We start from the raw sequence: 25,887 nt of genomic DNA on the forward strand, positions 1-25,887 counted from the left end.
CTTATCAATGGAGGAACACTTACAGTCTGGTCCTCTCTGGGCTTATCAATGGAGTAACACTTACAGGAACACTTACAGTCTGGTCCTCTATGGGCTTATCAATGGAGGAACACTTACAGGAACACTTACAGTCTGGTCCTCTATGGGCTTATCAATGGAGGAACACTTACAGTCTGGTCCTCTATGGGCTTATCAATGGAGGAACACTTACAGTCTGGTCCTCTATGGGCTTATCAATGGAGGAACACTTACAGGAACACTTACAGTCTGGTCCTCTATGGGCTTATCAATGGAGGAACACTTACAGGAACACTTACAGTCTGGTCCTCTATGGGCTTATCAATGGAGTAACACTTACAGGAACACTTACAGTCTGGTCCTCTATGGGCTTATCAATGGAGGAACACTTACAGTCTGGTCCTCTATGGGCTTATCAATGGAGTAACACTTACAGGAACACTTACAGTCTGGTCCTCTATGGGCTTATCAATGGAGGAACACTTACAGTCTGGTCCTCTATGGGCTTATCAATGGAGTAACACTTACAGCCAGGTCCTCTATGAGCTTATCCTCAAAGTAGTGCTCCTCAGTCTCAATCCAGGACTTCTCATATCCCTGTAGAAACAGGTTGACCGCCCGGTGCCTGGTGGGAGACAGAGAGAAGTCATCAGAGGTGAATGGATGAATGAGAGAGAGAGAGAGAAGTCTGTCCTGGACAGGAAGTAGTAGTTGGACAGTGATCCTTTATAAAACTGCACAGAACAGGGTTTTCTGAAGATGTACTGCTGAGGCCCGTTGATTCACCAGGAGATGACAGGAATATGTTCATTTACATGTGGGGGTGGAGCAGGGTGAAAGAGAGGGCTAGTTAGGTAAGGCACGTGGAGAGAAGTTTACCTGGGTAAATTAGAGTTAGGGTTAGTTAGGTAAGGCACGTGGAGACATGTTTACCTGGGTAAGTTAGGGTTAGTTAGGTAAGGCAAGAGGAGCCATGTGTACCTGGGTAGGTTATACAGGGGAGCCATGTTTACCTGGGTAGGTTATACAGTGGAGCCATGTTTACCTGGGTAGGTTATACAGGGGAGACATGTTTACCTGGGTAGGTTATACAGGGGAGACATGTTTACCTGGGTAGGTTATACAGGGGAGACATGTTTACCTGGGTAGATTATACAGGGGAGACATGTTTACCTGGGTAGGTTATACAGGGGAGCCATGTTTACCTGGGTAGGTTATACAGGGGAGCCATGTTTACCAGGGCAGGTTATACAGGGGAGACATGTTTACCTGGGTAGGTTATACAGGGGAGCCATTCTGAAACAGGCCACTACAGCCCTCTTCCTCTGTTTAGAGAGCAGCTTGTGCCACACAGCCTTCTTGCTCCTTTGTGGATGTTCCACCTACAGGAAGAGGAAACGGAGAGGCATAACGTTACCGATTCACACAACTCAACGTTAACCGATTCACACAACTCAACCTTACCGATTCACACAACTCAACGTTACCGATTCACACAACTCAACGTTAACCGATTCACACAACTCAACCTTACCGATTCACACAACTCAACGTTACCGATTCACACAACTCAACGTTACCGATTCACACAACTCAACGTTACCGATTCACACAACTCAATGTTACCGATTCACACAACTCAACGTTAACCGATTCACACAACTCAACGTTAACCGATTCACACAACTCAATGTTACCGATTCACACAACTCAACGTTACCGATTCACACAACTCAACGTTACCGATTCACACAACTCAGCATTACCGATTCACACAACTCAACATTACCGATTCACACAACTCAACGTTACCGATTCACACAACTCAACGTTACCGATTCACACAACTCAACATTACCGATTCACACAACTCAACGTTACCGATTCACACAACTCAATGTTACCGATTCACACAACTCAACGTTAACCGATTCACACAACTCAATGTTACCGATTCACACAACTCAACGTTACCGATTCACACAACTCAACGTTACCGATTCACACAACTCAACGTTACCGATTCACACAACTCAACGTTACCGATTCACACAACTCAACGTTACCGATTCACACAACTCAACGTTACCGATTCACACAACTCAACGTAACCGATTCACACAACTCAACGTTACCGATTCACACAACTCAACATTACCGATTCACACAACTCAACATTACCGATTCACACAACTCAACGTTACCGATTCACACAACTCAACGTTACCGATTCACACAACTCAACATTACCGATTCACACAACTCAACGTTACCGATTCACACAAACTCAACGTCACCGATTCACACAACTCAACGTTAACCGATTCACACAACTCAACGTCACCGATTCACACAACTCAACGTCACCGATTCACATAACTCAACGTTACCGATACACACAACTCAACGTTACCGATTCACACAACTCAACGTCACCCGATTCACACAACTCAACGTTACCGATTCACACAACTCAACGTTACCGATTCACACAACTCAACGTTACCGATTCACACAACTCAACGTTAACCGATTCACACAACTCAACGTAACCGATTCACACAACTCAACGTTACCGATTCACACAACTCAACGTCACCGATTCACACAACTCAACGTTACCGATTCACACAACTCAACGTTACCGATTCACACAACTCAACGTTAACCGATTCACACAACTCAACGTAACCGATTCACACAACTCAACGTTACCGATTCACACAACTCAACGTCACCGATTCACACAACTCAACGTTAACCGATTCACACAACTCAACGTCACCGATTCACACAACTCAACGTTACCGATTCACACAACTCAACGTTACCGATTCACACAACTCAACGTTACCGATTCACACAACTCAACGTTAACCGATTCACACAACTCAACGTTACCGATTCACACAACTCAACGTTACCGATTCACACAACTCAACGTTACCGATTCACACAACTCAACGTAACCGATTCACACAACTCAACGTTACCGATTCACACAACTCAACGTCACCGATTCACACAACTCAACGTTACCGATTCACACAACTCAACGTCACCGATTCACACAACTCAACGTTACCGATTCACACAACTCAACGTTACCGATTCACACAACTCAACGTTAACCGATTCACACAACTCAACGTTACCGATTCACACAACTCAACGTTACCGATTCACACAACTCAACGTCACCGATTCACACAACTCAACGTTACCGATTCACACAACTCAACGTTACCGATTCACACAACTCAACGTTAACCGATTCACACAACTCAACGTAACGATTCACACAACTCAACGTTACCGATTCACACAACTCAACGTCACCGATTCACACAACTCAACGTTACCGATTCACACAACTCAACGTTACCGATTCACACAACTCAACGTTACCGATTCACACAACTCAACGTTACCGATTCACACAACTCAACGTTACCGATTCACACAACTCAACGTCACCGATTCACACAACTCAACGTTACCGATTCACACAACTCAACATTACCGATTCACACAACTCAACGTCACCGATTCACACAACTCAACGTTACCGATTCACACAACTCAATGTTCAATAGGCACCAAACTGAGAAAAACATTTTCCATGAAAAAACATTTTAAAATGACTATAAACCAAAGAAAACAGGCAGAAAGAGAGACGGACAGCCTGGTTTTCTGTTACTTAAACGTTTTAAAACATTTTCCATTGCATGCCCTAAATGAACCCTGATGTTTCCCAGAACCCACCTGGTCTAGATAGAAGAGGACGTGAGCGATGTCCAGGACTCTCTCTACAGTCTTCTCCGGGTCTGACGTGTCCTCGCTCCTGTTAGGAAGATCCTTATACAGAGCCATCTGCCAGCGGATAGCAGGATCCTCCAGCTACACACACAGAGAGAGAATACATTATTGGGGTTGAGGAGAAACAGGAGGTCTAACCATGTCTGAGGTCTAAGCAAGGCTACGTGATTTCACTGTGAGGGTTAAGGTTCGTTAACCTGGTCTCCGTGTTTGGGTTTTCTATCCAACTCCTATAGTCATCGGCATACCAAAAAATAAGAGTTGGCTTTTTCAGCACGAATCAAATCAAATCAAGATGTATTTATACAACACATATCAGACATGGAACGCAACACATATCAGACATGGAACGCAACACATATCAGATATGGAACGCAACACATATCAGACATGGAACGCAACACATATCAGACATGGAACGCAACACATATCAGACATGGAACGCAACACATACCAGACATGGAACGCAACACATATCAGACATGGAACGCAACACATATCAGACATGGAACGCAACACATATCAGACATGGAACGCAACACATATCAGACATGGAACGCAACACATATCAGACATGGAACGCAACACATACCAGACATGGAACGCAACACATATCAGACATGGAACGCAACACATATCAGACATGGAACGCAACACATATCAGACATGGAACGCAACACATATCAGACATGGAACGCAACACATATCAGACATGGAACGCAACACATATCAGACATGGAACGCAACACATATCAGACATGGAACGCAACACATATCAGACATGGAACGCAACACATATCAGACATGGAACGCAACACATATCAGACATGGAACGCAACACATATCAGACATGGAACGCAGCACATATCAGACATGGAACGCAGCACATATCAGACATGGAACGCAACACATATCAGACATGGAACGCAACACATATCAGACATGGAACGCAACACATATCAGACATGGAACGCAACACATATCAGACATGGAACGCAACACATATCAGACATGGAACGCAACACATATCAGAATGGAACGCAACACATATCAGACATGGAACGCAACACATATCAGACATGGAACGCAACACATATCAGACATGGAACGCAACACATATCAGACATGGAACGCAACACATATCAGACATGGAACGCAACACATATCAGACATGGAACGCAACACATATCAGACATGGAACGCAACACATATCAGACATGGAACGCAACACATATCAGACATGGAACGCAAACACATATCAGGACATGGAACGCAACACATATCAGACATGGAACGCAACACATATCAGGCATGGAACGCAACACATATCAGGCATGGAACGCAACACATATCAGCATGGAACGCAACACATATCAGGCATGGAACGCAACACATATCAGGCATGGAACGCAACACATATCAGACCATGGAACGCAACACATATCAGACATGGAAACGCAACACATATCAGACATGGAACGCAACACATATCAGACATGGAACGCAACTACATATCAGACATGGAACGCAACACATATCAGACATGGAACGCAACACATATCAGACATGGAACGCAAACACATATCAGACATGGAACGCAACACATATCAGACATGGAACGCAACACATATCAGACATGGAACGCAACACATATCAGACCTGGAACGCAACACAATCAGACATGGAACGACACATATCCGACATGGAACGCAACACATATCCGACATGGAACGCAACACATATCCGACATGGAACGCAACACATATCAGACATGGAACGCAACACATATCCGACATGGAACGCAACACATATCAGACATGGAACGCAACACATATCAGACATGGAACGCAACACATATCAGACATGGAACGCAACACATATCAGACATGAAACGCAACACATATCAGACATGGAACGCAACACATATCAGACATGGAACGCAACACATATCAGAATGGAACGCAACACATATCAGACATGGAACGCAACACATATCAGACATGGAACGCAAACACATATCAGACATGAACGCAACACATATCAGACATGGAACGCAACCACATATCAGACATGGAACGCAACACATATCAGACATGGACGCAAACATATTCAGACATGGAACGCAACACATATCAAGACATGGAACGCAACACATATCAGACATGGAACGCAACACATATCAGACATGGAACGCAAACACATATCAGACATGGAACGCAAACACATATCAGACATGGAACGCAACACATATCAGACATGGAACGCAAACACATATCAGACATGGAACGCAACACATAATCAGACATGAAGCAAACACATATCAGACTGGAACCAAACATATCAGACATGGAACGCAACACAATCAGACATGGAACGCAACACATATCAGACATGGAACGCAACACATATCAGACATGGAACGCAACCACATATCAGACATGGAACGCAACACAATATCAGACATGGAACGCAACACATATCAGACATGGAACGCAACACATATCAGACATGGAACGCAACACATATCAGACATGGAACGCAACACATATCAGACATGGAACGCAACACATATCAGACATGGAACGCAACACATATCAGACATGGAACGCAACACATATCAGACATGGAACGCAACACATATCAGACATGGAACGCAACACATATCAGACATGGAACGCAACACATATCAGACATGGAACGCAACACATATCAGACATGGAACGCAACACATATCAGACATGGAACGCAACACATATCAGACATGGAACGCAACACATATCAGACATGGAACGCAACACATATCAGACATGGAACGCAACACATATCAGACATGGAACGCAACACATATCAGACATGGAACGCAACACATATCAGACATGGAACGCAACACATATCAGACATGGAACGCAACACATATCAGACATGGAACGCAACACATATCAGACATGGAACGCAACACATATCAGACATGGAACGCAACACATATCAGACATGGAACGCAACACATATCAGACATGGAACGCAACACATATCAGACATGGAACGCAACACATATCAGACATGGAACGCAACACATATCAGACATGGAACGCAACACATATCAGACATGGAACGCAACACATATCAGACATGGAACGCAACACATATCAGACATGGAACGCAACACATATCAGACATGGAACGCAACACATATCAGACATGGAACGCAACACATATCAGACATGGAACGCAACACATATCAGACATGGAACGCAACACATATCAGACATGGAACGCAACACATATCAGACATGGAACGCAACACATATCAGACATGGAACGCAACACATATCAGACATGGAACGCAACACATATCAGACATGGAACGCAACACATATCAGACATGGAACGCAACACATATCAGGCATGGAACGCAACACATATCAGACATGGAACGCAACACATATCAGACATGGAACGCAACACATATCAGACATGGAACGCAACACATATCAGACATGGAACGCAACACATATCAGACATGGAACGCAACACATATCAGACATGGAACGCAACACATATCAGACATGGAACGCAACACATATCAGACATGGAACGCAACACATATCAGACATGGAACGCAACACATATCAGACATGGAACGCAACACATATCAGACATGGAACGCAACACATATCAGACATGGAACGCAACACATATCAGACATGGAACGCAACACATATCAGACATGGAACGCAACACATATCAGACATGGAACGCAACACATATCCGACATGGAACGCAACACATATCCGACATGGAACGCAACACATATCCGACATGGAACGCAACACATATCAGACATGGAACGCAACACATATCAGACATGGAACGCAACACATATCAGACATGGAACGCAACACATATCAGACATGGAACGCAACACATATCAGACATGGAACGCAACACATATCAGACATGGAACGCAACACATATCAGACATGGAACGCAACACATATCAGACATGGAACGCAACACATATCAGACATGGAACGCAACACATATCAGACATGGAACGCAACACATATCAGACATGGAACGCAACACATATCCGACATGGAACGCAACACATATCAGACATGGAACGCAACACATATCAGACATGGAACGCAACACATATCAGACATGGAACGCAACACATATCAGACATGGAACGCAACACATATCAGACATGGAACGCAACACATATCAGACATGGAACGCAACACATATCAGACATGGAACGCAACACATATCAGACATGGAACGCAACACATATCAGACATGGAACGCAACACATATCAGACATGGAACGCAACACATATCAGACATGGAACGCAACACATATCAGACATGGAACGCAACACATATCAGACATGGAACGCAACACATATCAGACATGGAACGCAACACATATCAGACATGGAACGCAACACATATCAGACATGGAACGCAACACATATCAGACATGGAACGCAACACATATCAGACATGGAACGCAACACATATCAGACATGGAACGCAACACATATCAGACATGGAACGCAACACATATCAGACATGGAACGCAACACATATCAGACATGGAACGCAACACATATCAGACATGGAACGCAACACATATCAGACATGGAACGCAACACATATCAGACATGGAACGCAACACATATCAGACATGGAACGCAACACATATCAGACATGGAACGCAACACATATCAGACATGGAACGCAACACATATCAGACATGGGAACGCACACATATCAGACATGGAACGCAACACATATCAGACATGGAACGCAACACATATCAGACATGGAACGCAACACATATCAGACATGGAACGCAACACATATCAGACATGGAACGCAACACATATCAGACATGGGAACGCAACACATATCAGACATGGAACGCACACATATCAGACATGGAACGCAACACATATCAGACATGGAACGCAACACATATCAGACATGGAACGCAACACATATCAGACATGGAACGCAACACATATCAGACATGGAACGCAACACATATCAGACATGGAACGCAACACATATCAGACATGGAACGCAACACATATCAGACATGGAACGCAACACATATCAGACATGGAACGCAACACATATCAGACATGGAACGCAACACATATCAGGCATGGAACGCAACACATATCAGGCATGGAACGCAGCACATATCAGGCATGGAACGCAACACATATCAGACATGGAACGCAACACATATCAGACATGGAACGCAACACATATCCGACATGGAACGCAACACATATCCGACATGGAACGCAACACATATCCGACATGGAACGCAACACATATCCGACATGGAACGCAACACATATCCGACATGGAACGCAACACATATCAGACATGGAACGCAACACATATCAGACATGGAACGCAACACATATCAGACATGGAACGCAACACATATCAGACATGGAACGCAACACATATCAGACATGAAACGCAACACATATCAGACATGGAACGCAACACATATCAGACATGGAACGCAACACATATCAGACATGGAACGCAACACATATCAGACATGGAACGCAACACATATCAGACATGGAACGCAACACATATCAGACATGGAACGCAACACATATCAGACATGGAACGCAACACATATCAGACATGGAACGCAACACATATCAGACATGGAACGCAACACATATCAGACATGGAACGCAACACATATCAGACATGGAACGCAACACATATCAGACATGGAACGCAACACATATCAGACATGGAACGCAACACATATCAGACATGGAACGCAACACATATCAGACATGGAACGCAACACATATCAGACATGGAACGCAACACATATCAGACATGGAACGCAACACATATCAGGACATGGAACGCAACACATATCAGACATGGAACGCAAACACATATCAGACATGGAACGCAACACATATCAGACATGGAACGCAACACATATCAGACATGGAACGCAACACATATCAGACATGGAACGCAACACATATCAGACATGGAACGCAACACATATCAGACATGGAACGCAACACATATCAGACATGGACGCAACACATATCAGCATGGAACGCCACACATATCAGGCATGGAACGCAGCACATATCAGCATGGAATCGCAGGACGAACACATATCAGACATGGAACGCAACACATATCCGACATGGAACGCAACACATATCCGACATGGAACGCAACACATATCCGACATGGAACGCAACACATATCCGACATGGAACGCAACACATATCCGACATGGAACGCAAACACATATCCGACATGGAACGCAACACATATCAGACATGGAACGCAACACATATCAGACATGGAACGCAACACATATCAGACATGGAACGCAACACATATCAGACATGGAACGCAACACATATCAGACATGGAAACGCAACACATATCAGACATGGAACGCAACACATATCAGACATGGAACGCAACACATATCAGACATGGAACGCAACACATATCAGACATGGAACGCACACATATCAGACATGGAACGCAACACATATCAGACATGGAACGCAACACATATCAGACATGGAACGCAACACATATCAGACATGGAACGCAACACATATCAGACATGGAACGCAACACATATCAGACATGGAACGCAACACATATCAGACATGGAACGCAACACATATCAGACATGGAACGCAACACATATCAGACATGGAACGCAACACATATCAGACATGGAAGCAACACATATCAGACATGGAACGCAACACATATCAGACATGGAACGCAACACATATCAGACATGGAACGCAACACATATCAGACATGGAACGCAACACATATCAGACATGGAACGCAACACATATCAGACATGGAACGCAACACATATCAGACATGGAACGCAACACATATCAGACATGGAACGCAACACATATCAGACATGGAACGCAACACATATCAGACATGGAACGCAACACATATCAGACATGGAACGCAACACATATCAGGCATGGAACGCAACACATATCAGGCATGGAACGCAGCACATATCAGGCATGGAACGCAACACATATCAGACATGGAACGCAACACATATCAGACATGGAACGCAACACATATCCGACATGGAACGCAACACATATCCGACATGGAACGCAACACATATCCGACATGGAACGCAACACATATCCGACATGGAACGCAACACATATCCGACATGGAACGCAACACATATCAGACATGGAACGCAACACATATCAGACATGGAACGCAACACATATCAGACATGGAACGCAACACATATCAGACATGGAACGCAACACATATCAGACATGAAACGCAACACATATCAGACATGGAACGCAACACATATCAGACATGGAACGCAACACATATCAGACATGGAACGCAAAATCAGACATGGACGCAACATATCAGACATGGAACGCAACACATATCAGACATGGAACGCAACACATATCAGACATGGAACGCAAACACATATCAGACATGGAACGCAACACATATCAGACATGGAACGCAACACATATCAGACATGGAACGCAACACATATCAGACATGGAACGCAACACATATCAGACATGGAACGCAACACATATCAGACATGGAACGCAACACATATCAGACATGGAACGCAACACATATCAGACATGGAACGCAACACATATCAGACATGGAACGCAACACATATCAGACATGGAACGCAACACATATCAGACATGGGAACGCAACACATATCAGACATGGAACGCAACACATATCAGACATGGAACGCAACACATATCAGACATGGAACGCAACACATATCAGACATGGAACGCAACACATATCAGACATGGAACGCAACACATATCAGACATGGAACGCAACACATATCAGACATGGAACGCAACACATATCAGACATGGAACGCAACACATATCAGACATGGAACGCAACACATATCAGACATGGAACGCAACACATATCAGACATGGAACGCAACACATATCAGACATGGACGCAACACATATCAGACATGGAACGCAACACATATCAGACATGGAACGCAACACATATCAGACATGGAACGCAACACATATCAGACATGGAACGCAACACATATCAGACATGGAACGCAACACATATCAGACATGGAACGCAACACATATCAGGCATGGAACGCAACACATATCAGGCATGGAACGCAACACATATCAGACATGGAACGCAACACATATCAGACATGGAACGCAACACATATCAGACATGGAACGCAACACATATCAGACATGGAACGCAACACATATCAGACATGGAACGCAACACATATCAGACATGGAACGCAACACATATCAGACATGGAACGCAACACATATCAGACATGGAACGCAACACATATCAGACATGGAACGCAACACATATCAGACATGGAACGCAACACATATCAGACATGGAACGCAACACATATCAGACCTGGAACGCAACACATATCAGACATGGAACGCAACACATATCAGACATGGAACGCAACACATATCCGACATGGAACACAACACATATCCGACATGGAACGCAACACATATCCGACATGGAACGCAACACATATCCGACATGGAACGCAACACATATCAGACATGGAACGCAACACATATCAGACATGGAACGCAACACATATCAGACATGGAACGCAACACATATCAGACATGGAACGCAACACATATCAGACATGGAACGCAACACATATCAGACATGAAACGCAACACATATCAGACATGGAACGCAACACATATCAGACATGGAACGCAACACATATCAGACATGGAACGCAACACATATCAGACATGGAACGCAACACATATCAGACATGGAACGCAACACATATCAGACATGGAACGCAACACATATCAGACATGGAACGCAACACATATCAGACATGGAACGCAACACATATCAGACATGGAACGCAACACATATCAGACATGGAACGCAACACATATCAGACATGGAACGCAACACATATCAGACATGGAACGCAACACATATCAGACATGGAACGCAACACATATCAGACATGGAACGCAACACATATCAGACATGGAACGCAACACATATCAGACATGGAACGCAACACATATCAGACATGGAACGCAACACATATCAGACTCAGAATAAAACTACAGAATAACAATAAGAACTGAACGAATGACAAGCACCCTGAGGAAAGGCTACGTTAAAAAGGTATGTTTAAGATCTGTTTTGAATATGTCCACAGTTTCAGCCCCCCCCCTCAGTTTCTCTGGCAGGCTATTGCAGAGGATGGGGGCTTAGTAACTAGAGGCTGGGGGCTTAGTAACTAGAGGCTGGGGGCTTAGTAACTAGAGGCTGGGGGCTTAGTAACTAGAGGCTGCCTCTCCATGCCTCTTGGTCTCCCCCAGGTCCTCAGGCAGGCTATTCCAGAGGCTGGGGGCTTAGTAACTAAAGACTGGGGGCTTAGTAACTAGAGGCTGCCTCTCCATGCCTCCTGGTCTCCCCCAGGTCCTCAGGCAGGCTATTCCAGAGGCTGGGGGCATAGTAACTAGAGGCTGCCTCTCCATGCCTCTTGGTCCCCCCCAGGTCCTCAGGCAGGCTATTCCAGAGGCTGGGGGCATAGTAACTAGAGGCTGCCTCTCCATGCCTCTTGGTCACCCCCAGGTCCTCAGGCAGGCTATTCCAGAGGCTGGGAGCATAGTAACTAAAGACTGCCTCTCCATGCCTCTTGGTCCCCCCCAGGTCCCCAGGCAGGCTATTCCAGAGGCTGGGGGCTTAGTAACTAGAGGCTGGGGGCTTAGTAACTAGAGGCTGGGGGCTTAGTAACTAGAGGCTGGGTGCTTAGTAACTAGAAGCTCCATGTCTTTTCTTCTTAGGCTTTGGGATAGTTAAACAGCCAGAACCAGAGGACCTGAGGGACTGACTGGGGGCATAGTAACTAGAGGACCGACTGGGTACAGAACTTAAAAGCATGTCTGACATGTATTGGGGTGAACCATCGTGGATGGATTTAAAAACCAATAGAAGAATCTTAAAATGTATCTTAAAATGTATTCTAAAACCCACAGGCAGCCAGTGCAGAGACCTTAAAACAGGTGTAATGTGTGCTCTCCATCTGGTCTTGGTCAGTAGCCGCGCTGCAGCATTCTGTATGTTTTGCTGTTGACAAATGGCTTTCTTGGGTAGACCAGACAGGAGAGCATTACAGTAGTCAAGCCTGCTTGTAATAAAAGCATGGATGAGTCTCTCTGTATCAGACTGATAGGGAAACGGCCGCACCGTGGCAATGTTCCTCAAGTGGTAAAAAGCTATTTTGGTCAAATTACAAATGCGATTTGAAATTGAGTTCAGATTCTAAAGCAACAACTAGGTTTTTTTAACCTGGTGTCTTATCTTTATTGCCCGCAAATTAAAACGTGAGGCTATATTCTCTCTCTGTGCTTTGGCTTCAACAATAAGTACCTCGAGCTGGAGGAAGTTGTGAGCCATCCAAGTATTTAAATCACTAATACAGTTGAATAATTTATCCGTGGACATAAAATTCTCTGGTGACACAGAAATGCAAAGTTTCGTCTTCGTAGCAGTGAAAATCAATGCTGTGCTTTCTGATAACGGTACCAAGGGGTAACATATATAAACTGAACAGTACCAGACTGATAACGGTACCAAGGGGTAACATATATAAACTGAACAGTACCAGACTGATAACGGTACCAAGGGGTAACATATATAAACTGAACAGTACCAGACTGATAACGGTACCAAGGGGTAACATACCTGTATATAGACTTTACAGTACCAGACTGATAATGCTGCCAAGGGGTAACATACCTGTATATAAACTGAACAGTACCGGACCCAAAACTGAACCTTGTGGAATGCCACGTGATATGTATTATGTTCACCAAGAGTGACAAAAAAAACGTTTGACCGGTTAAATCGGTCCTAAACCAATTTAGAACTGGACCGGAGAGGTCAAACCAACCTCTCCTGAACCAGAGAGGTCAAACCAACCTCTCCTGAACCGGAGTGGTCAAACCAAAATCTCCTGAACCAGCGAGATCAAACCAACATCTCCTGAACCAGAAAGGTCAAACCAACCTCTCCAGTCTGCCCAGAAGGAAACCACGGTCAACAGTGTCGAATGCAGCAATTAAGAGTACAAGGACAGAGAGCTGTTTGGCATCTGTGTCGGCTCTAAGATAATTTACCTCTTGAACTAAGGCTGTCTCTGTCCTGTAGTGGGCACCGAAACCAGATTGGAATTATTCAAAAATACAGTTGGCACTTAAGAAATAATTTAGCTGTTTGAAAACCAATTTTCCCCAGAATGTTGCGTAAGAATGGACGGTTGGAGATCGGCTGAAAATTGCTAAGAGCTGAAAAAAATCTAGATGACTTTTCTTAAGAAGGCCGTTTCACCATGGCAGGTTTTTAGTGGGGAAAGTGCCTATGAAAGGGGAGTGATTAACAATAGCTTGTTTCACCATGGCAGGTTTTTAGTGGGGAAAGTGCCTATGAAAGGGGAGTGATTAACAATAGCTTGTTTCACCATGGCAGGTTTTTAGTGGGGAAAGTGCCTATGAAAGGGGAGTGATTAACAATAGCTTGTTTCACCATGGCAGGTTTTTAGTGGGGAAAGTGCCTATGAAAGGGGAGTGATTAACAATAGCTTGTTTCACCATGGCAGGTTTTTAGTGGGGAAAGTGCCTATGAAAGGGGAGTGATTAACAATAGCTTGTTTCACCATGGCAGGTTTTTAGTGGGGAAAGTGCCTATGAAAGGGGAGTGATTAACAATAGCTTGTTTCACCATGGCAGGTTTTTAGTGGGGAAAGTGCCTATGAAAGGGGAGTGATTAACAATAGCTTGTTTCACCATGGTAGGTTTTTAGTGGGGAAAGTGCCTATGAAAGGGGAGTGATTAACAATAGCTTGTTTCACCATGGCAGGTTTTTAGTGGGGAAAGTGCCTATGAAAGGGGAGTGATTAACAATAGCTTGTTTCACCATGGCAGGTTTTTAGTGGGGAAAGTGCCTATGAAAGGGGAGTGATTAACAATAGCTTGTTTCACCATGGCAGGTTTTTAGTGGGGAAAGTGCCTATGAAAGGGGAGTGATTAACAATAGCTTGTTTCACCATGGCAGGTTTTTAGTGGGGAAAGTGCCTATGAAAGGGGAGTGATTAACAATAGCTTGCACTTCTTCAGATATGTCATTTGTTTTGAAGAAGGTGGTGGGGATCGAGAAGGCAGGCAAAAGACTTAAGTTGTGATATCACTTTCCTGAGCATGTCTGTGTCAACCAGAGAAAATCTATCCATATTGCCTTTGAGTGGTAGGCTACGGCTCATAACAAACTCCTCACTAGTTCTTGCTTGACTGATACCCAGCCTAACGTTAGTTATCTTATCTCTGAAATATGCTGGCAGAAAAGTTCACAGAGGTTTTCCTGCGGTAGGATTTATCAGTCCATCAATGGTCGAGAACAGCACTTTTGAATTATTCTGATTATTAGTGATCAACTTAGAAGACTGAGCTCGTCTGGCATTTTCTAACGGCCTTGTTATATATCGTGACGGCAGGGTAGCCTAGTGGTTAGAGCGTTGGACTAGTTACCGAAAGGTTGCAAGATCGAATCCCTGAGCTTACAATGTAAACATCTGTCGTTCTGCCCCTGAACAAGGCAGTTAACCCACTGTTCCTAGGCCGTCATTGAAAATAAGAATTTGTTCTTAACTGACTTGCCTAGTTAAATGCCTAGTTTTTTATATGCTGTCTCAGAAACAGGCTAAGAGTTACAGGCTAAGGGCTAAGGGTTAAGGGTTAAGGTTGTGAGGATCATGGGCTACCCACCAACGCAGTATTACACCCATACATGCTCTGCCCTAAGGCCCCCAGGTGGCCCTCTCGAATTCTGGACGTGCCCAGGATATCAGTGGCTCTACCCGGGGCATTGCCCTGCCCCTGCCCGTGCCCATGGTGCATCACATAATCCACAGACGAGGCCTTCTTGATGCCTGCCCGGGTGGTCCTGGGAGGCCGGTGGGTATAGCTACTCTCCATAGTGGCAGAGCGCTTGCGGGTGCCAGCCAGACGTTTGTGCCCGCCGGGCATCTCTAAGGCCGGAGGTTTGGAGGCCTGCTGACTCTTCATCCACTTCATCACTATGATCAACTTCTTCACCATCTTTTTGAAGTGAAACACTCGGTACTGAGGATGGTGACGGAGGAGGAAGGGTGGCGATGGACATGCAGACATGCAGAGAGAACGGTGAGATGGAGACAGAGAGACAGAGAGAGATGGTGAGCTGGAGGAATGGAGGGAGACGGTACATGCAGGTTTATGAAAGACAAATGAAACCTCTCTGTCTTTTTAGGACTAATACTTAACTTCATCCAAATTGACTTCTTATTGGGTGAAGTATCGAGTCAGCTTATACAACGTATAGTACAATACTGTAGCATGGTGTAGATGTACCACGTTGTATAGTACTACAATACTGTAGCATGGTGTAGATGTACCACGTTGTATAGTACTACAATACTGTAGCATGGTGTAGATGTACCACGTTGTATAGTACTACAATACTGTAGCATGGTGTAGATTAGTATGTACCACGTTGTATAGTACTACAATACTGTAGCATGGTGTAGATGTACCACGTTGTATAGTACTACAATACTGTAGCATGGTGTAGATGTACCACGTTGTATAGTACTACAATACTGTAGCATGGTGTAGATGTACCACGTTGTATAGTACTACAATACTGTAGCATGGTGTAGATTAGTATGTACCACGTTGTATAGTACTACAATACTGTAGCATGGTGTAGATGAGTATGGGGGAGTACATGCTGATGATGTCACAACTGAGATGAAGTAATTAAGTAGTGGTCACCTTTCCCTGCAGGTGCAGGTTGTTTCTGATGATCTCCCGCACCTCGTCCTCTGTGTCTTTCTGTGGTCAAAACATCAAAGAAACACTGATTCATAGGGTTGACGGTAGCAAACAGGGGGCCCATGGAATCTGGGCTGTTCTACTTACTGGGGAGTTAAAGAATAACAATGAGACACCTTACCGTTTCATTAGAGACTTAAGTGATTTACCTGACTGAAGCGGATCTTGGCCAGAGCGATCAGTTCCTGGTCTCCTGGAGCGCAGATATTCAGTCCTACAGGAAGTAGTCTCTTCAACGCTGCTACGATGAGGCTGGTCTGCATGGAGTAGCGATCACCCTTCCTCTTCATCTTCTTCCTCTCCTGGTCGGACACGGCTCCCTAGAGGGGAGAAACCAGGTGACAAGTCAACAAGTCAGCAGCACCACCTGGTCTCACTACTGGTGTCCCCCAGGGCTCTGCACTAGGTCCTCTTTAATGTCTCACTACTGGTGTCCCCCAGGGCTCTGCACTAGGTCCTCTTTAATGTCTCACTACTGGTGTCCCCCAAGGCTCTGCACTAGGTCCTCTTTAATGTCTCACTACTGGTGTCCCCCAGGGCTCTGCACTAGGTCCTCTTTAATGTCTCACTACTGGTGTCCCCCAGGGCTCTGTACTAGGTCCTCTTTAATGTCTCACTACTGGTGTCCCCCAGGGCTCTGCACTAGGTCCTCTTTAATGTCTCACTACTGGTGTCCCCCAGGGCTCTGTACTAGGTCCTCTTTAATGTATCAACACTGGTGTCCTCCAGGGCTCTGCACTAGGTCCTCTTTAATGTCTCACTACTGGTGTCCCCCAGGGCTCTGCACTAGGTCCTCTTTAATGTCTCACTACTGGTGTCCCCCAGGGCTCTGCACTAGGTCCTCTTTAATGTCTCACTACTGGTGTCCCCCAGGGCTCTGTACTCGGTCCTCTTTAATGTCTCACCAGGTGTCCCCCAGGGCTCTGTACTAGGTTCTCTATAATGTCTCACTACTGGCTCTGTACTGGGTCCTCTCTTGTTCTTTCTGAACACCAAGCCACATTTCAGGCCAAGAACAACTTATCCATTTAATTATGTTCAGTCATCACAACTTACTGTGCAGTCGTCTTCATATTTGGGGGACAAAGCTCTTTGACTTATATATGCTATACAGAGTCATAGTACACCTAAATTGTACATATCAATGTAAAAAAAAAAAATAGTCACGCTCGTACCATCTATATAACATCACTTGCCTTGGACATCTTTGACTTGGTGTCTGTGATGAGGAAGGACATATTGTTGATCTCATTCTGAACCACAAAGTTCTGCTCCTCCCGTTTAAAATTCTGCAGTGGAAGAAATAAAATATTTCAGTGTTGGATATTGCCAAGGATTTATGCAAATGTATCCTGCAGCCTGACAGGGGACTTGGAGAAGAACAGACATACATGAACGCTCTAGAGATACATCACAGTCTTCTAGTTCTCGCTGCCAGGCAAGCAAATGTAAAATGTATTTATTGCAGAAAGAAATGCTGAAGAATTCCTAGAATGTAATGGGATTTTAATAGAGCGCACTTTCAGAGTGCCTTGGTGACGACCAGTAGAAACTATCACAGAGTGATTAAGACATTACATGTTTCCTGGAAACTGTTACAGTGATGTGACGATTGATATGTGAACTTGTCTCTGTGTAGCTTACATGAGACTTGGACCAGAATATGAAGACCTCTGCTACCATGCGGAAGAGCTCCTCAGCCTCAGGGTTCGATTCTTTCAGCCATTTGGCCCTAAGATAAAAACACATTGCAAACAAGTTACAGTATTTAGTTGGATAAAACAGTCAGACCACTAGAAACAAGTTACAATAGACTTTAAGTTGGATAAAACAGTCAGACCACTAGAAACAAGTTACAGTAGACTTTAAGTTGGATAAAACAGTCAGACCACTAGAAACAAGTTACAGTAGACTTTAAGTTGGATAAAACAGTCAGACCACTAGAAACAAGTTACAGTAGACTTTAAGTTGGATAAAACAGTCAGACCACTAGAAACAAGTTACAGTAGACTTTAAGTTGGATAAAACAGTCAGACCACTAGAAACAAGTTACAGTAGACTTTAAGTTGGATAAAACAGTCAGACCACTAGAAACAAGTTACAGTAGACTTTAAGTTGGATAAAACAGTCAGATCACTAGAAACAAGTTACAATAGACTTTAAGTTGGATAAAACAGTCAGACCACTAGAAACAAGTTACAGTAGACTTTAAGTTGGATAAAACAGTCAGACCACTAGAAACATGTTACAGTAGACTTTAAGTTGGATAAAACAGTCAGACCACTAGAAACAAGTTACAGTAGACTTTAAGTTGGATTAAAACAGTCAGACCACTAGAAACAAGTTACAATAGACTTTAAGTTGGATAAAACAGTCAGACCACTAGAAACAAGTTACAGTAGACTTTAAGTTGGATAAAACAGTCAGACCACTAGAAACAAGTTACAGTAGACTTTAAGTTGGATAAAACAGTCAGACCACTAGAAACAAGTTACAATAGACTTTAAGTTGGATAAAACAGTCAGACCACTAGAAACAAGTTACAATAGACTTTAAGTTGGATAAAACAGTCAGACCACTAGAAACAAGTTACAGTAGACTTTAAGTTGGATAAAACAGTCAGACCACTAGAAACAAGTTACAGTATTTAGTTGGATAAAACAGTCAGACCACTAGAAACAAGTTACAGTATTTAGTTGGATAAAACAGTCAGACCACTAGAAACAAGTTACAGTAGACTTTAAGTTGGATAAAACAGTCAGACCACTAGAAACAAGTTACAGTATTTAGTTGGATAAAACAGTCAGACCACTAGAAACAAGTTACAGTATTTAGTTGGATAAAACAGTCAGACCAACAGCAGCAACTGGCATCACGTCTTTAACAACTTTTTATAAAACACTTTGGTTATTGATCCACCCACTCCTCTCACTTTACCCCACTGGTCCTTTACCTGTTGTAGTCAGCAACATGGAGGAGGAGGAGGTAGAATGTCTAGTTACCTGTTGTAGTCAGCAACATGGAGGAGGAGGAAGTAGAATGTCTACTTACCTGTTGTAGTCAGCAACATGGAGGAGGTAGAATGTCTAGTTACCTGTTGTAGTCAGCAACATGGAGGAGGAGGAAGTAGAATGTCTACTTACCTGTTGTAGTCAGCAACATGGAGGAGGAGGAAGTAGAATGTCTAGTTACCTGTTGTAGTCAGCAACATGGAGGAGGAGGAAGTAGAATGTCTAGTTACCTGTTGTAGTCAGCAACATGGAGGAGGAGGAAGTAGAATGTCTAGTTACCTGTTGTAGTCAGCAACATGGAGGAGGAGGAAGTAGAATGTCTAGTTACCTGTTGTAGTCAGCAACATGGAGAAGGAGGAAGTAGAATGTCTAGTTACCTGTTGTAGTCAGCAACATGGAGGAGGAGGAAGTAGAATGTCTAGTTACCTGTTGTAGTCAGCAACATGGAGGAGGAGGAAGTAGAATGTCTAGTTACCTGTTGTAGTCAGCAACATGGAGGAGGAGGAGGTAGAATGTCTAGTTACCTGTTGTAGTCAGCAACATGGAGAAGGAGGAAGTAGAATGTCTAGTTACCTGTTGTAGTCAGCAACATGGAGGAGGTAGAATGTCTAGTTACCTGTTGTAGTCAGTAACATGGAGGAGGAGGAAGTAGAATGTCTAGTTACCTGTTGTAGTCAGCAACATGGAGGAGGAGGAAGTAGAATGTCTAGTTACCTGTTGTAGTCAGCAACATGGAGGAGGAGGAGGTAGAATGTCTAGTTACCTGTTGTAGTCAGCAACATGGAGGAGGTAGAATGTCTAGTTACCTGTTGTAGTCAGCAACATGGAGGAGGAGGAAGTAGAATGTCTAGGTACCTGTTGTAGTCAGCAACATGGAGGAGGAGGAAGTAGAATGTCTAGTTACCTGTTGTAGTCAGCAACATGGAGGAGGAGGAGGTAGAATGTCTAGTTACCTGTTGTAGTCTACAAAGCGGATGAGTAGCGGATAAAAGGCATAGAGGTCTCTGATCAGGATGGTAAACTCATCCAGGATGAGTAGTTCAGCCTCAGACATCTCCCCTCGTCCCTCGGCCTTCATCTGTTCCTCATCCTGCAGTACGGTGGCAGCCTTCTTCCTCAACTTCTCCATCAGCGGCAGAAAGTGGGTCTTCAACAGCCCCCCCTTTGCCTTACCAATGATTGGCTGAGAGAACACTGGAGGCGAGGACAGAATAGAGAAGGACAGTTAGAGAGAGAGAGACTGGTGGGAAACAACGATGGTGGTGTTTCACTCTAGATGATTTTACAGTTTGTTTTCTTATTTAAACAACGATGGTGGTGTTTCACTCTAGATGATATAACAGTTTGTTTTCTTATTTAAACAACGATGGTGGTGTTTCACTCTGGATGATTCTACAGTTTGTTTTCTTATTTAAACAACGATGGTGGTGTTTCACTCTGGATGATTCTACAGTTTGTTTTCTTATTTAAACAACGATGGTGGTGTTTCACTCTAGATGATATAACAGTTTGTTTTCTTATTTAAACAACGATGGTGGTGTTTCACTCTGGATGATTCTACAGTTTGTTTTCTTATTTAAACAACGATGGTGGTGTTTCACTCTAGATGATATAACAGTTTGTTTTCTTATTTAAACAACGATGGTGGTGTTTCACTCTGGATGATTCTACAGTTTGTTTTCTTATTTAAACAACGATGGTGGTATTTCACTCTAGATGATATAACAGTTTGTTTTCTTATTTAAACAACGATGGTGGTGTTTCACTCTAGATGATATAACAGTTTGTTTTCTTATTTAAACAACGATGGTGGTGTTTCACTCTGGATGATTCTACAGTTTGTTTTCATTTAGAAACAATGCATTTTGGTTGCTGTGTCCCAACACATGATCACTACCACATGCAGTAACAACACATATCCAGTATGGGAAACTGCTTGGTCATGTGGGTGACCTATGCTCCTACGGCATAGAAGGGTTGAAGACAAGTAAAGTGTGGGTAACCGCTGTGTTTCTGAACACCCACCCACCTGCCGGTCAACCAATTCAGGCTTCCCCGTCGATCAACATGCAATTTTAGAATTTAATTTGTATCGACCAAATTACTACTCTTCCTGAGGTTCAAACAGGAAACAAAACAACAAGTAAAATATATAAATACATCATAGGCATAATATAATATACATAACACTACATAACACTACATAACACTACATAACACTACCTAACACTACCTAACACTACATAACACTACATAACACTACCTAACACTACATAACACTACATAACACTACCTAACACTACCTAACACTACATAACACTACCTAACACTACCTAACACTACATAACACTACATAACACTACATAACACTACCTAACACTACCTAACACTACATAACACTACATAACACTACCTAACACTACATAACACTACATAACACTACCTAACACTACCTAACACTACCTAACACTACCTAACACTACCTAACACTACCTAACACTACATAACACTACATAACACTACCTAACACTACCTAACACTACATAACACTACATAACACTACCTAACACTACCTAACACTACATAACACTACCTAACACTACCTAACACTACATAACACTACATTACACTACCTAACACTACCTAACACTACATAACACTACATAACACTACCTAACACTACCTAACACTACATAACACTACCTAACACTACCTAACACTACATTACACTACCTAACACTACATAACACTACCTAACACTACCTAACACTACATAACACTACCTAACACTACATAACACTACCTAACACTACCTAACACTACATAACACTACCTAACACTACATAACACTACCTAACACTACATAACACTACATAACACTACCTAACACTACCTAACACTACATAACACTACCTAACACTACCTAACACTACATAACACTACCTAACACTACATAACACTACATAACACTACCTAACACTACCTAACACTACATAACACTAACTAACACTAACTAACACTACATAACACTACATAACACTACATAACACTACCTAACACTAACACTACATAACACTACATAACACTACATAACACTACCTAACACTACCTAACACTACCTAACACTACATAACACTACCTAACACTACATAACACTACCTAACACTACCTAACACTACATAACACTACCTAACACTACATAACACTACATAACACTACCTAACACTACCTAACACTACATAACACTACCTAACACTACCTAACACTACATAACACTACCTAACACTACATAACACTACATAACACTACCTAACACTACCTAACACTACATAACACTAACTAACACTAACTAACACTACATAACACTACATAACACTACATAACACTACCTAACACTACATAACACTACCTAACACTTCATAACACTACATAACACTACATAACACTACATAACACTACCTAACACTACCTAACACTACCTAACACTACATAACACTACCTAACACTACCTAACACTACATAACACTACATTACACTACCTAACACTACCTAACACTACATAACACTACATAACACTACCTAACACTACCTAACACTACATAACACTACCTAACACTACCTAACACTACATAACACTACATTACACTACCTAACACTACATAACACTACCTAACACTACCTAACACTACATAACACTACCTAACACTACATAACACTACCTAACACTACCTAACACTACATAACACTACCTAACACTACATAACACTACCTAACACTACATAACACTACATAACACTACCTAACACTACATAACACTACCTAACACTACCTAACACTACATAACACTACCTAACACTACATAACACTACATAACACTACCTAACACTACCTAACACTACATAACACTAACTAACACTAACTAACACTACATAACACTACATAACACTACCTAACACTACATAACACTACCTAACACTACATAACACTACATAACACTACATAACACTACATAACACTACCTAACACTACCTAACACTACCTAACACTACATAACACTACCTAACACTACATAACACTACCTAACACTACCTAACACTACCTAACACTACATAACACTACCTAACACTACATAACACTACATAACACTACCTAACACTACCTAACACTACATAACACTACCTAACACTACCTAACACTACATAACACTACCTAACACTACATAACACTACATAACACTACCTAACACTACCTAACACTACATAACACTAACTAACACTAACTAACACTACATAACACTACATAACACTACATAACACTACCTAACACTACATAACACTACCTAACACTACATAACACTACATAACACTACCTAACACTACCTAACACTACCTAACACTACATAACAATACCTAACACTACATAACACTACCTAACACTACCTAACACTACCTAACACTACATAACACTACCTAACACTACCTAACACTACATAACACTACCTAACACTACATAACACTACATAACACTACCTAACACTACCTAACACTACATAACACTAACTAACACTAACTAACACTACATAACACTACATAACACTACATAACACTACCTAACACTACCTAACACTACATAACACTACCTAACACTACATAACACTACATAACACTACATAACACTACCTAACACTACCTAACACTACATAACACTACCTAACACTACCTAACACTACCTAACACTACATAACACTACATAACACTACCTAACACTACCTAACACTACCTAACACTACATAACACTACCTAACACTACATAACACTACCTAACACTACATAACACTACCTAACACTACATAACACTACCTAACACTACATAACACTACATAACACTACCTAACACTACCTAACACTACATAACACTACATAACACTAACTAACACTAACTAACACTACATAACACTACATAACACTACCTAACACTACATAACACTACATAACACTACCTAACACTACCTAACA

The 25,887-nt window shown here is 42.8% G+C and overlaps 1 protein-coding gene across 1 annotated transcript in view; it reads right to left on the reverse strand.

The window, feature by feature from the left end:
- LOC109887079 (ryanodine receptor 2) overlaps window positions 1-25,887 on the reverse strand; it is a 307,522-nt gene that overhangs the window by 78,862 nt on the left and 202,773 nt on the right. Inside the window, 8 exon segments of the mRNA XM_031820923.1 lie at window positions 547-643; window positions 1,288-1,400; window positions 3,784-3,918; window positions 17,802-17,861; window positions 18,011-18,181; window positions 19,058-19,150; window positions 19,506-19,593; window positions 21,826-22,066. Of these exon segments, the coding sequence (XP_031676783.1) occupies window positions 547-643; window positions 1,288-1,400; window positions 3,784-3,918; window positions 17,802-17,861; window positions 18,011-18,181; window positions 19,058-19,150; window positions 19,506-19,593; window positions 21,826-22,066 (998 nt within the window).

Source organism: Oncorhynchus kisutch, unplaced genomic scaffold, assembly GCF_002021735.2.
Source record: "Oncorhynchus kisutch isolate 150728-3 unplaced genomic scaffold, Okis_V2 scaffold3741, whole genome shotgun sequence".
NCBI classification, from domain to species: Eukaryota; Metazoa; Chordata; class Actinopteri; order Salmoniformes; family Salmonidae; genus Oncorhynchus; species Oncorhynchus kisutch.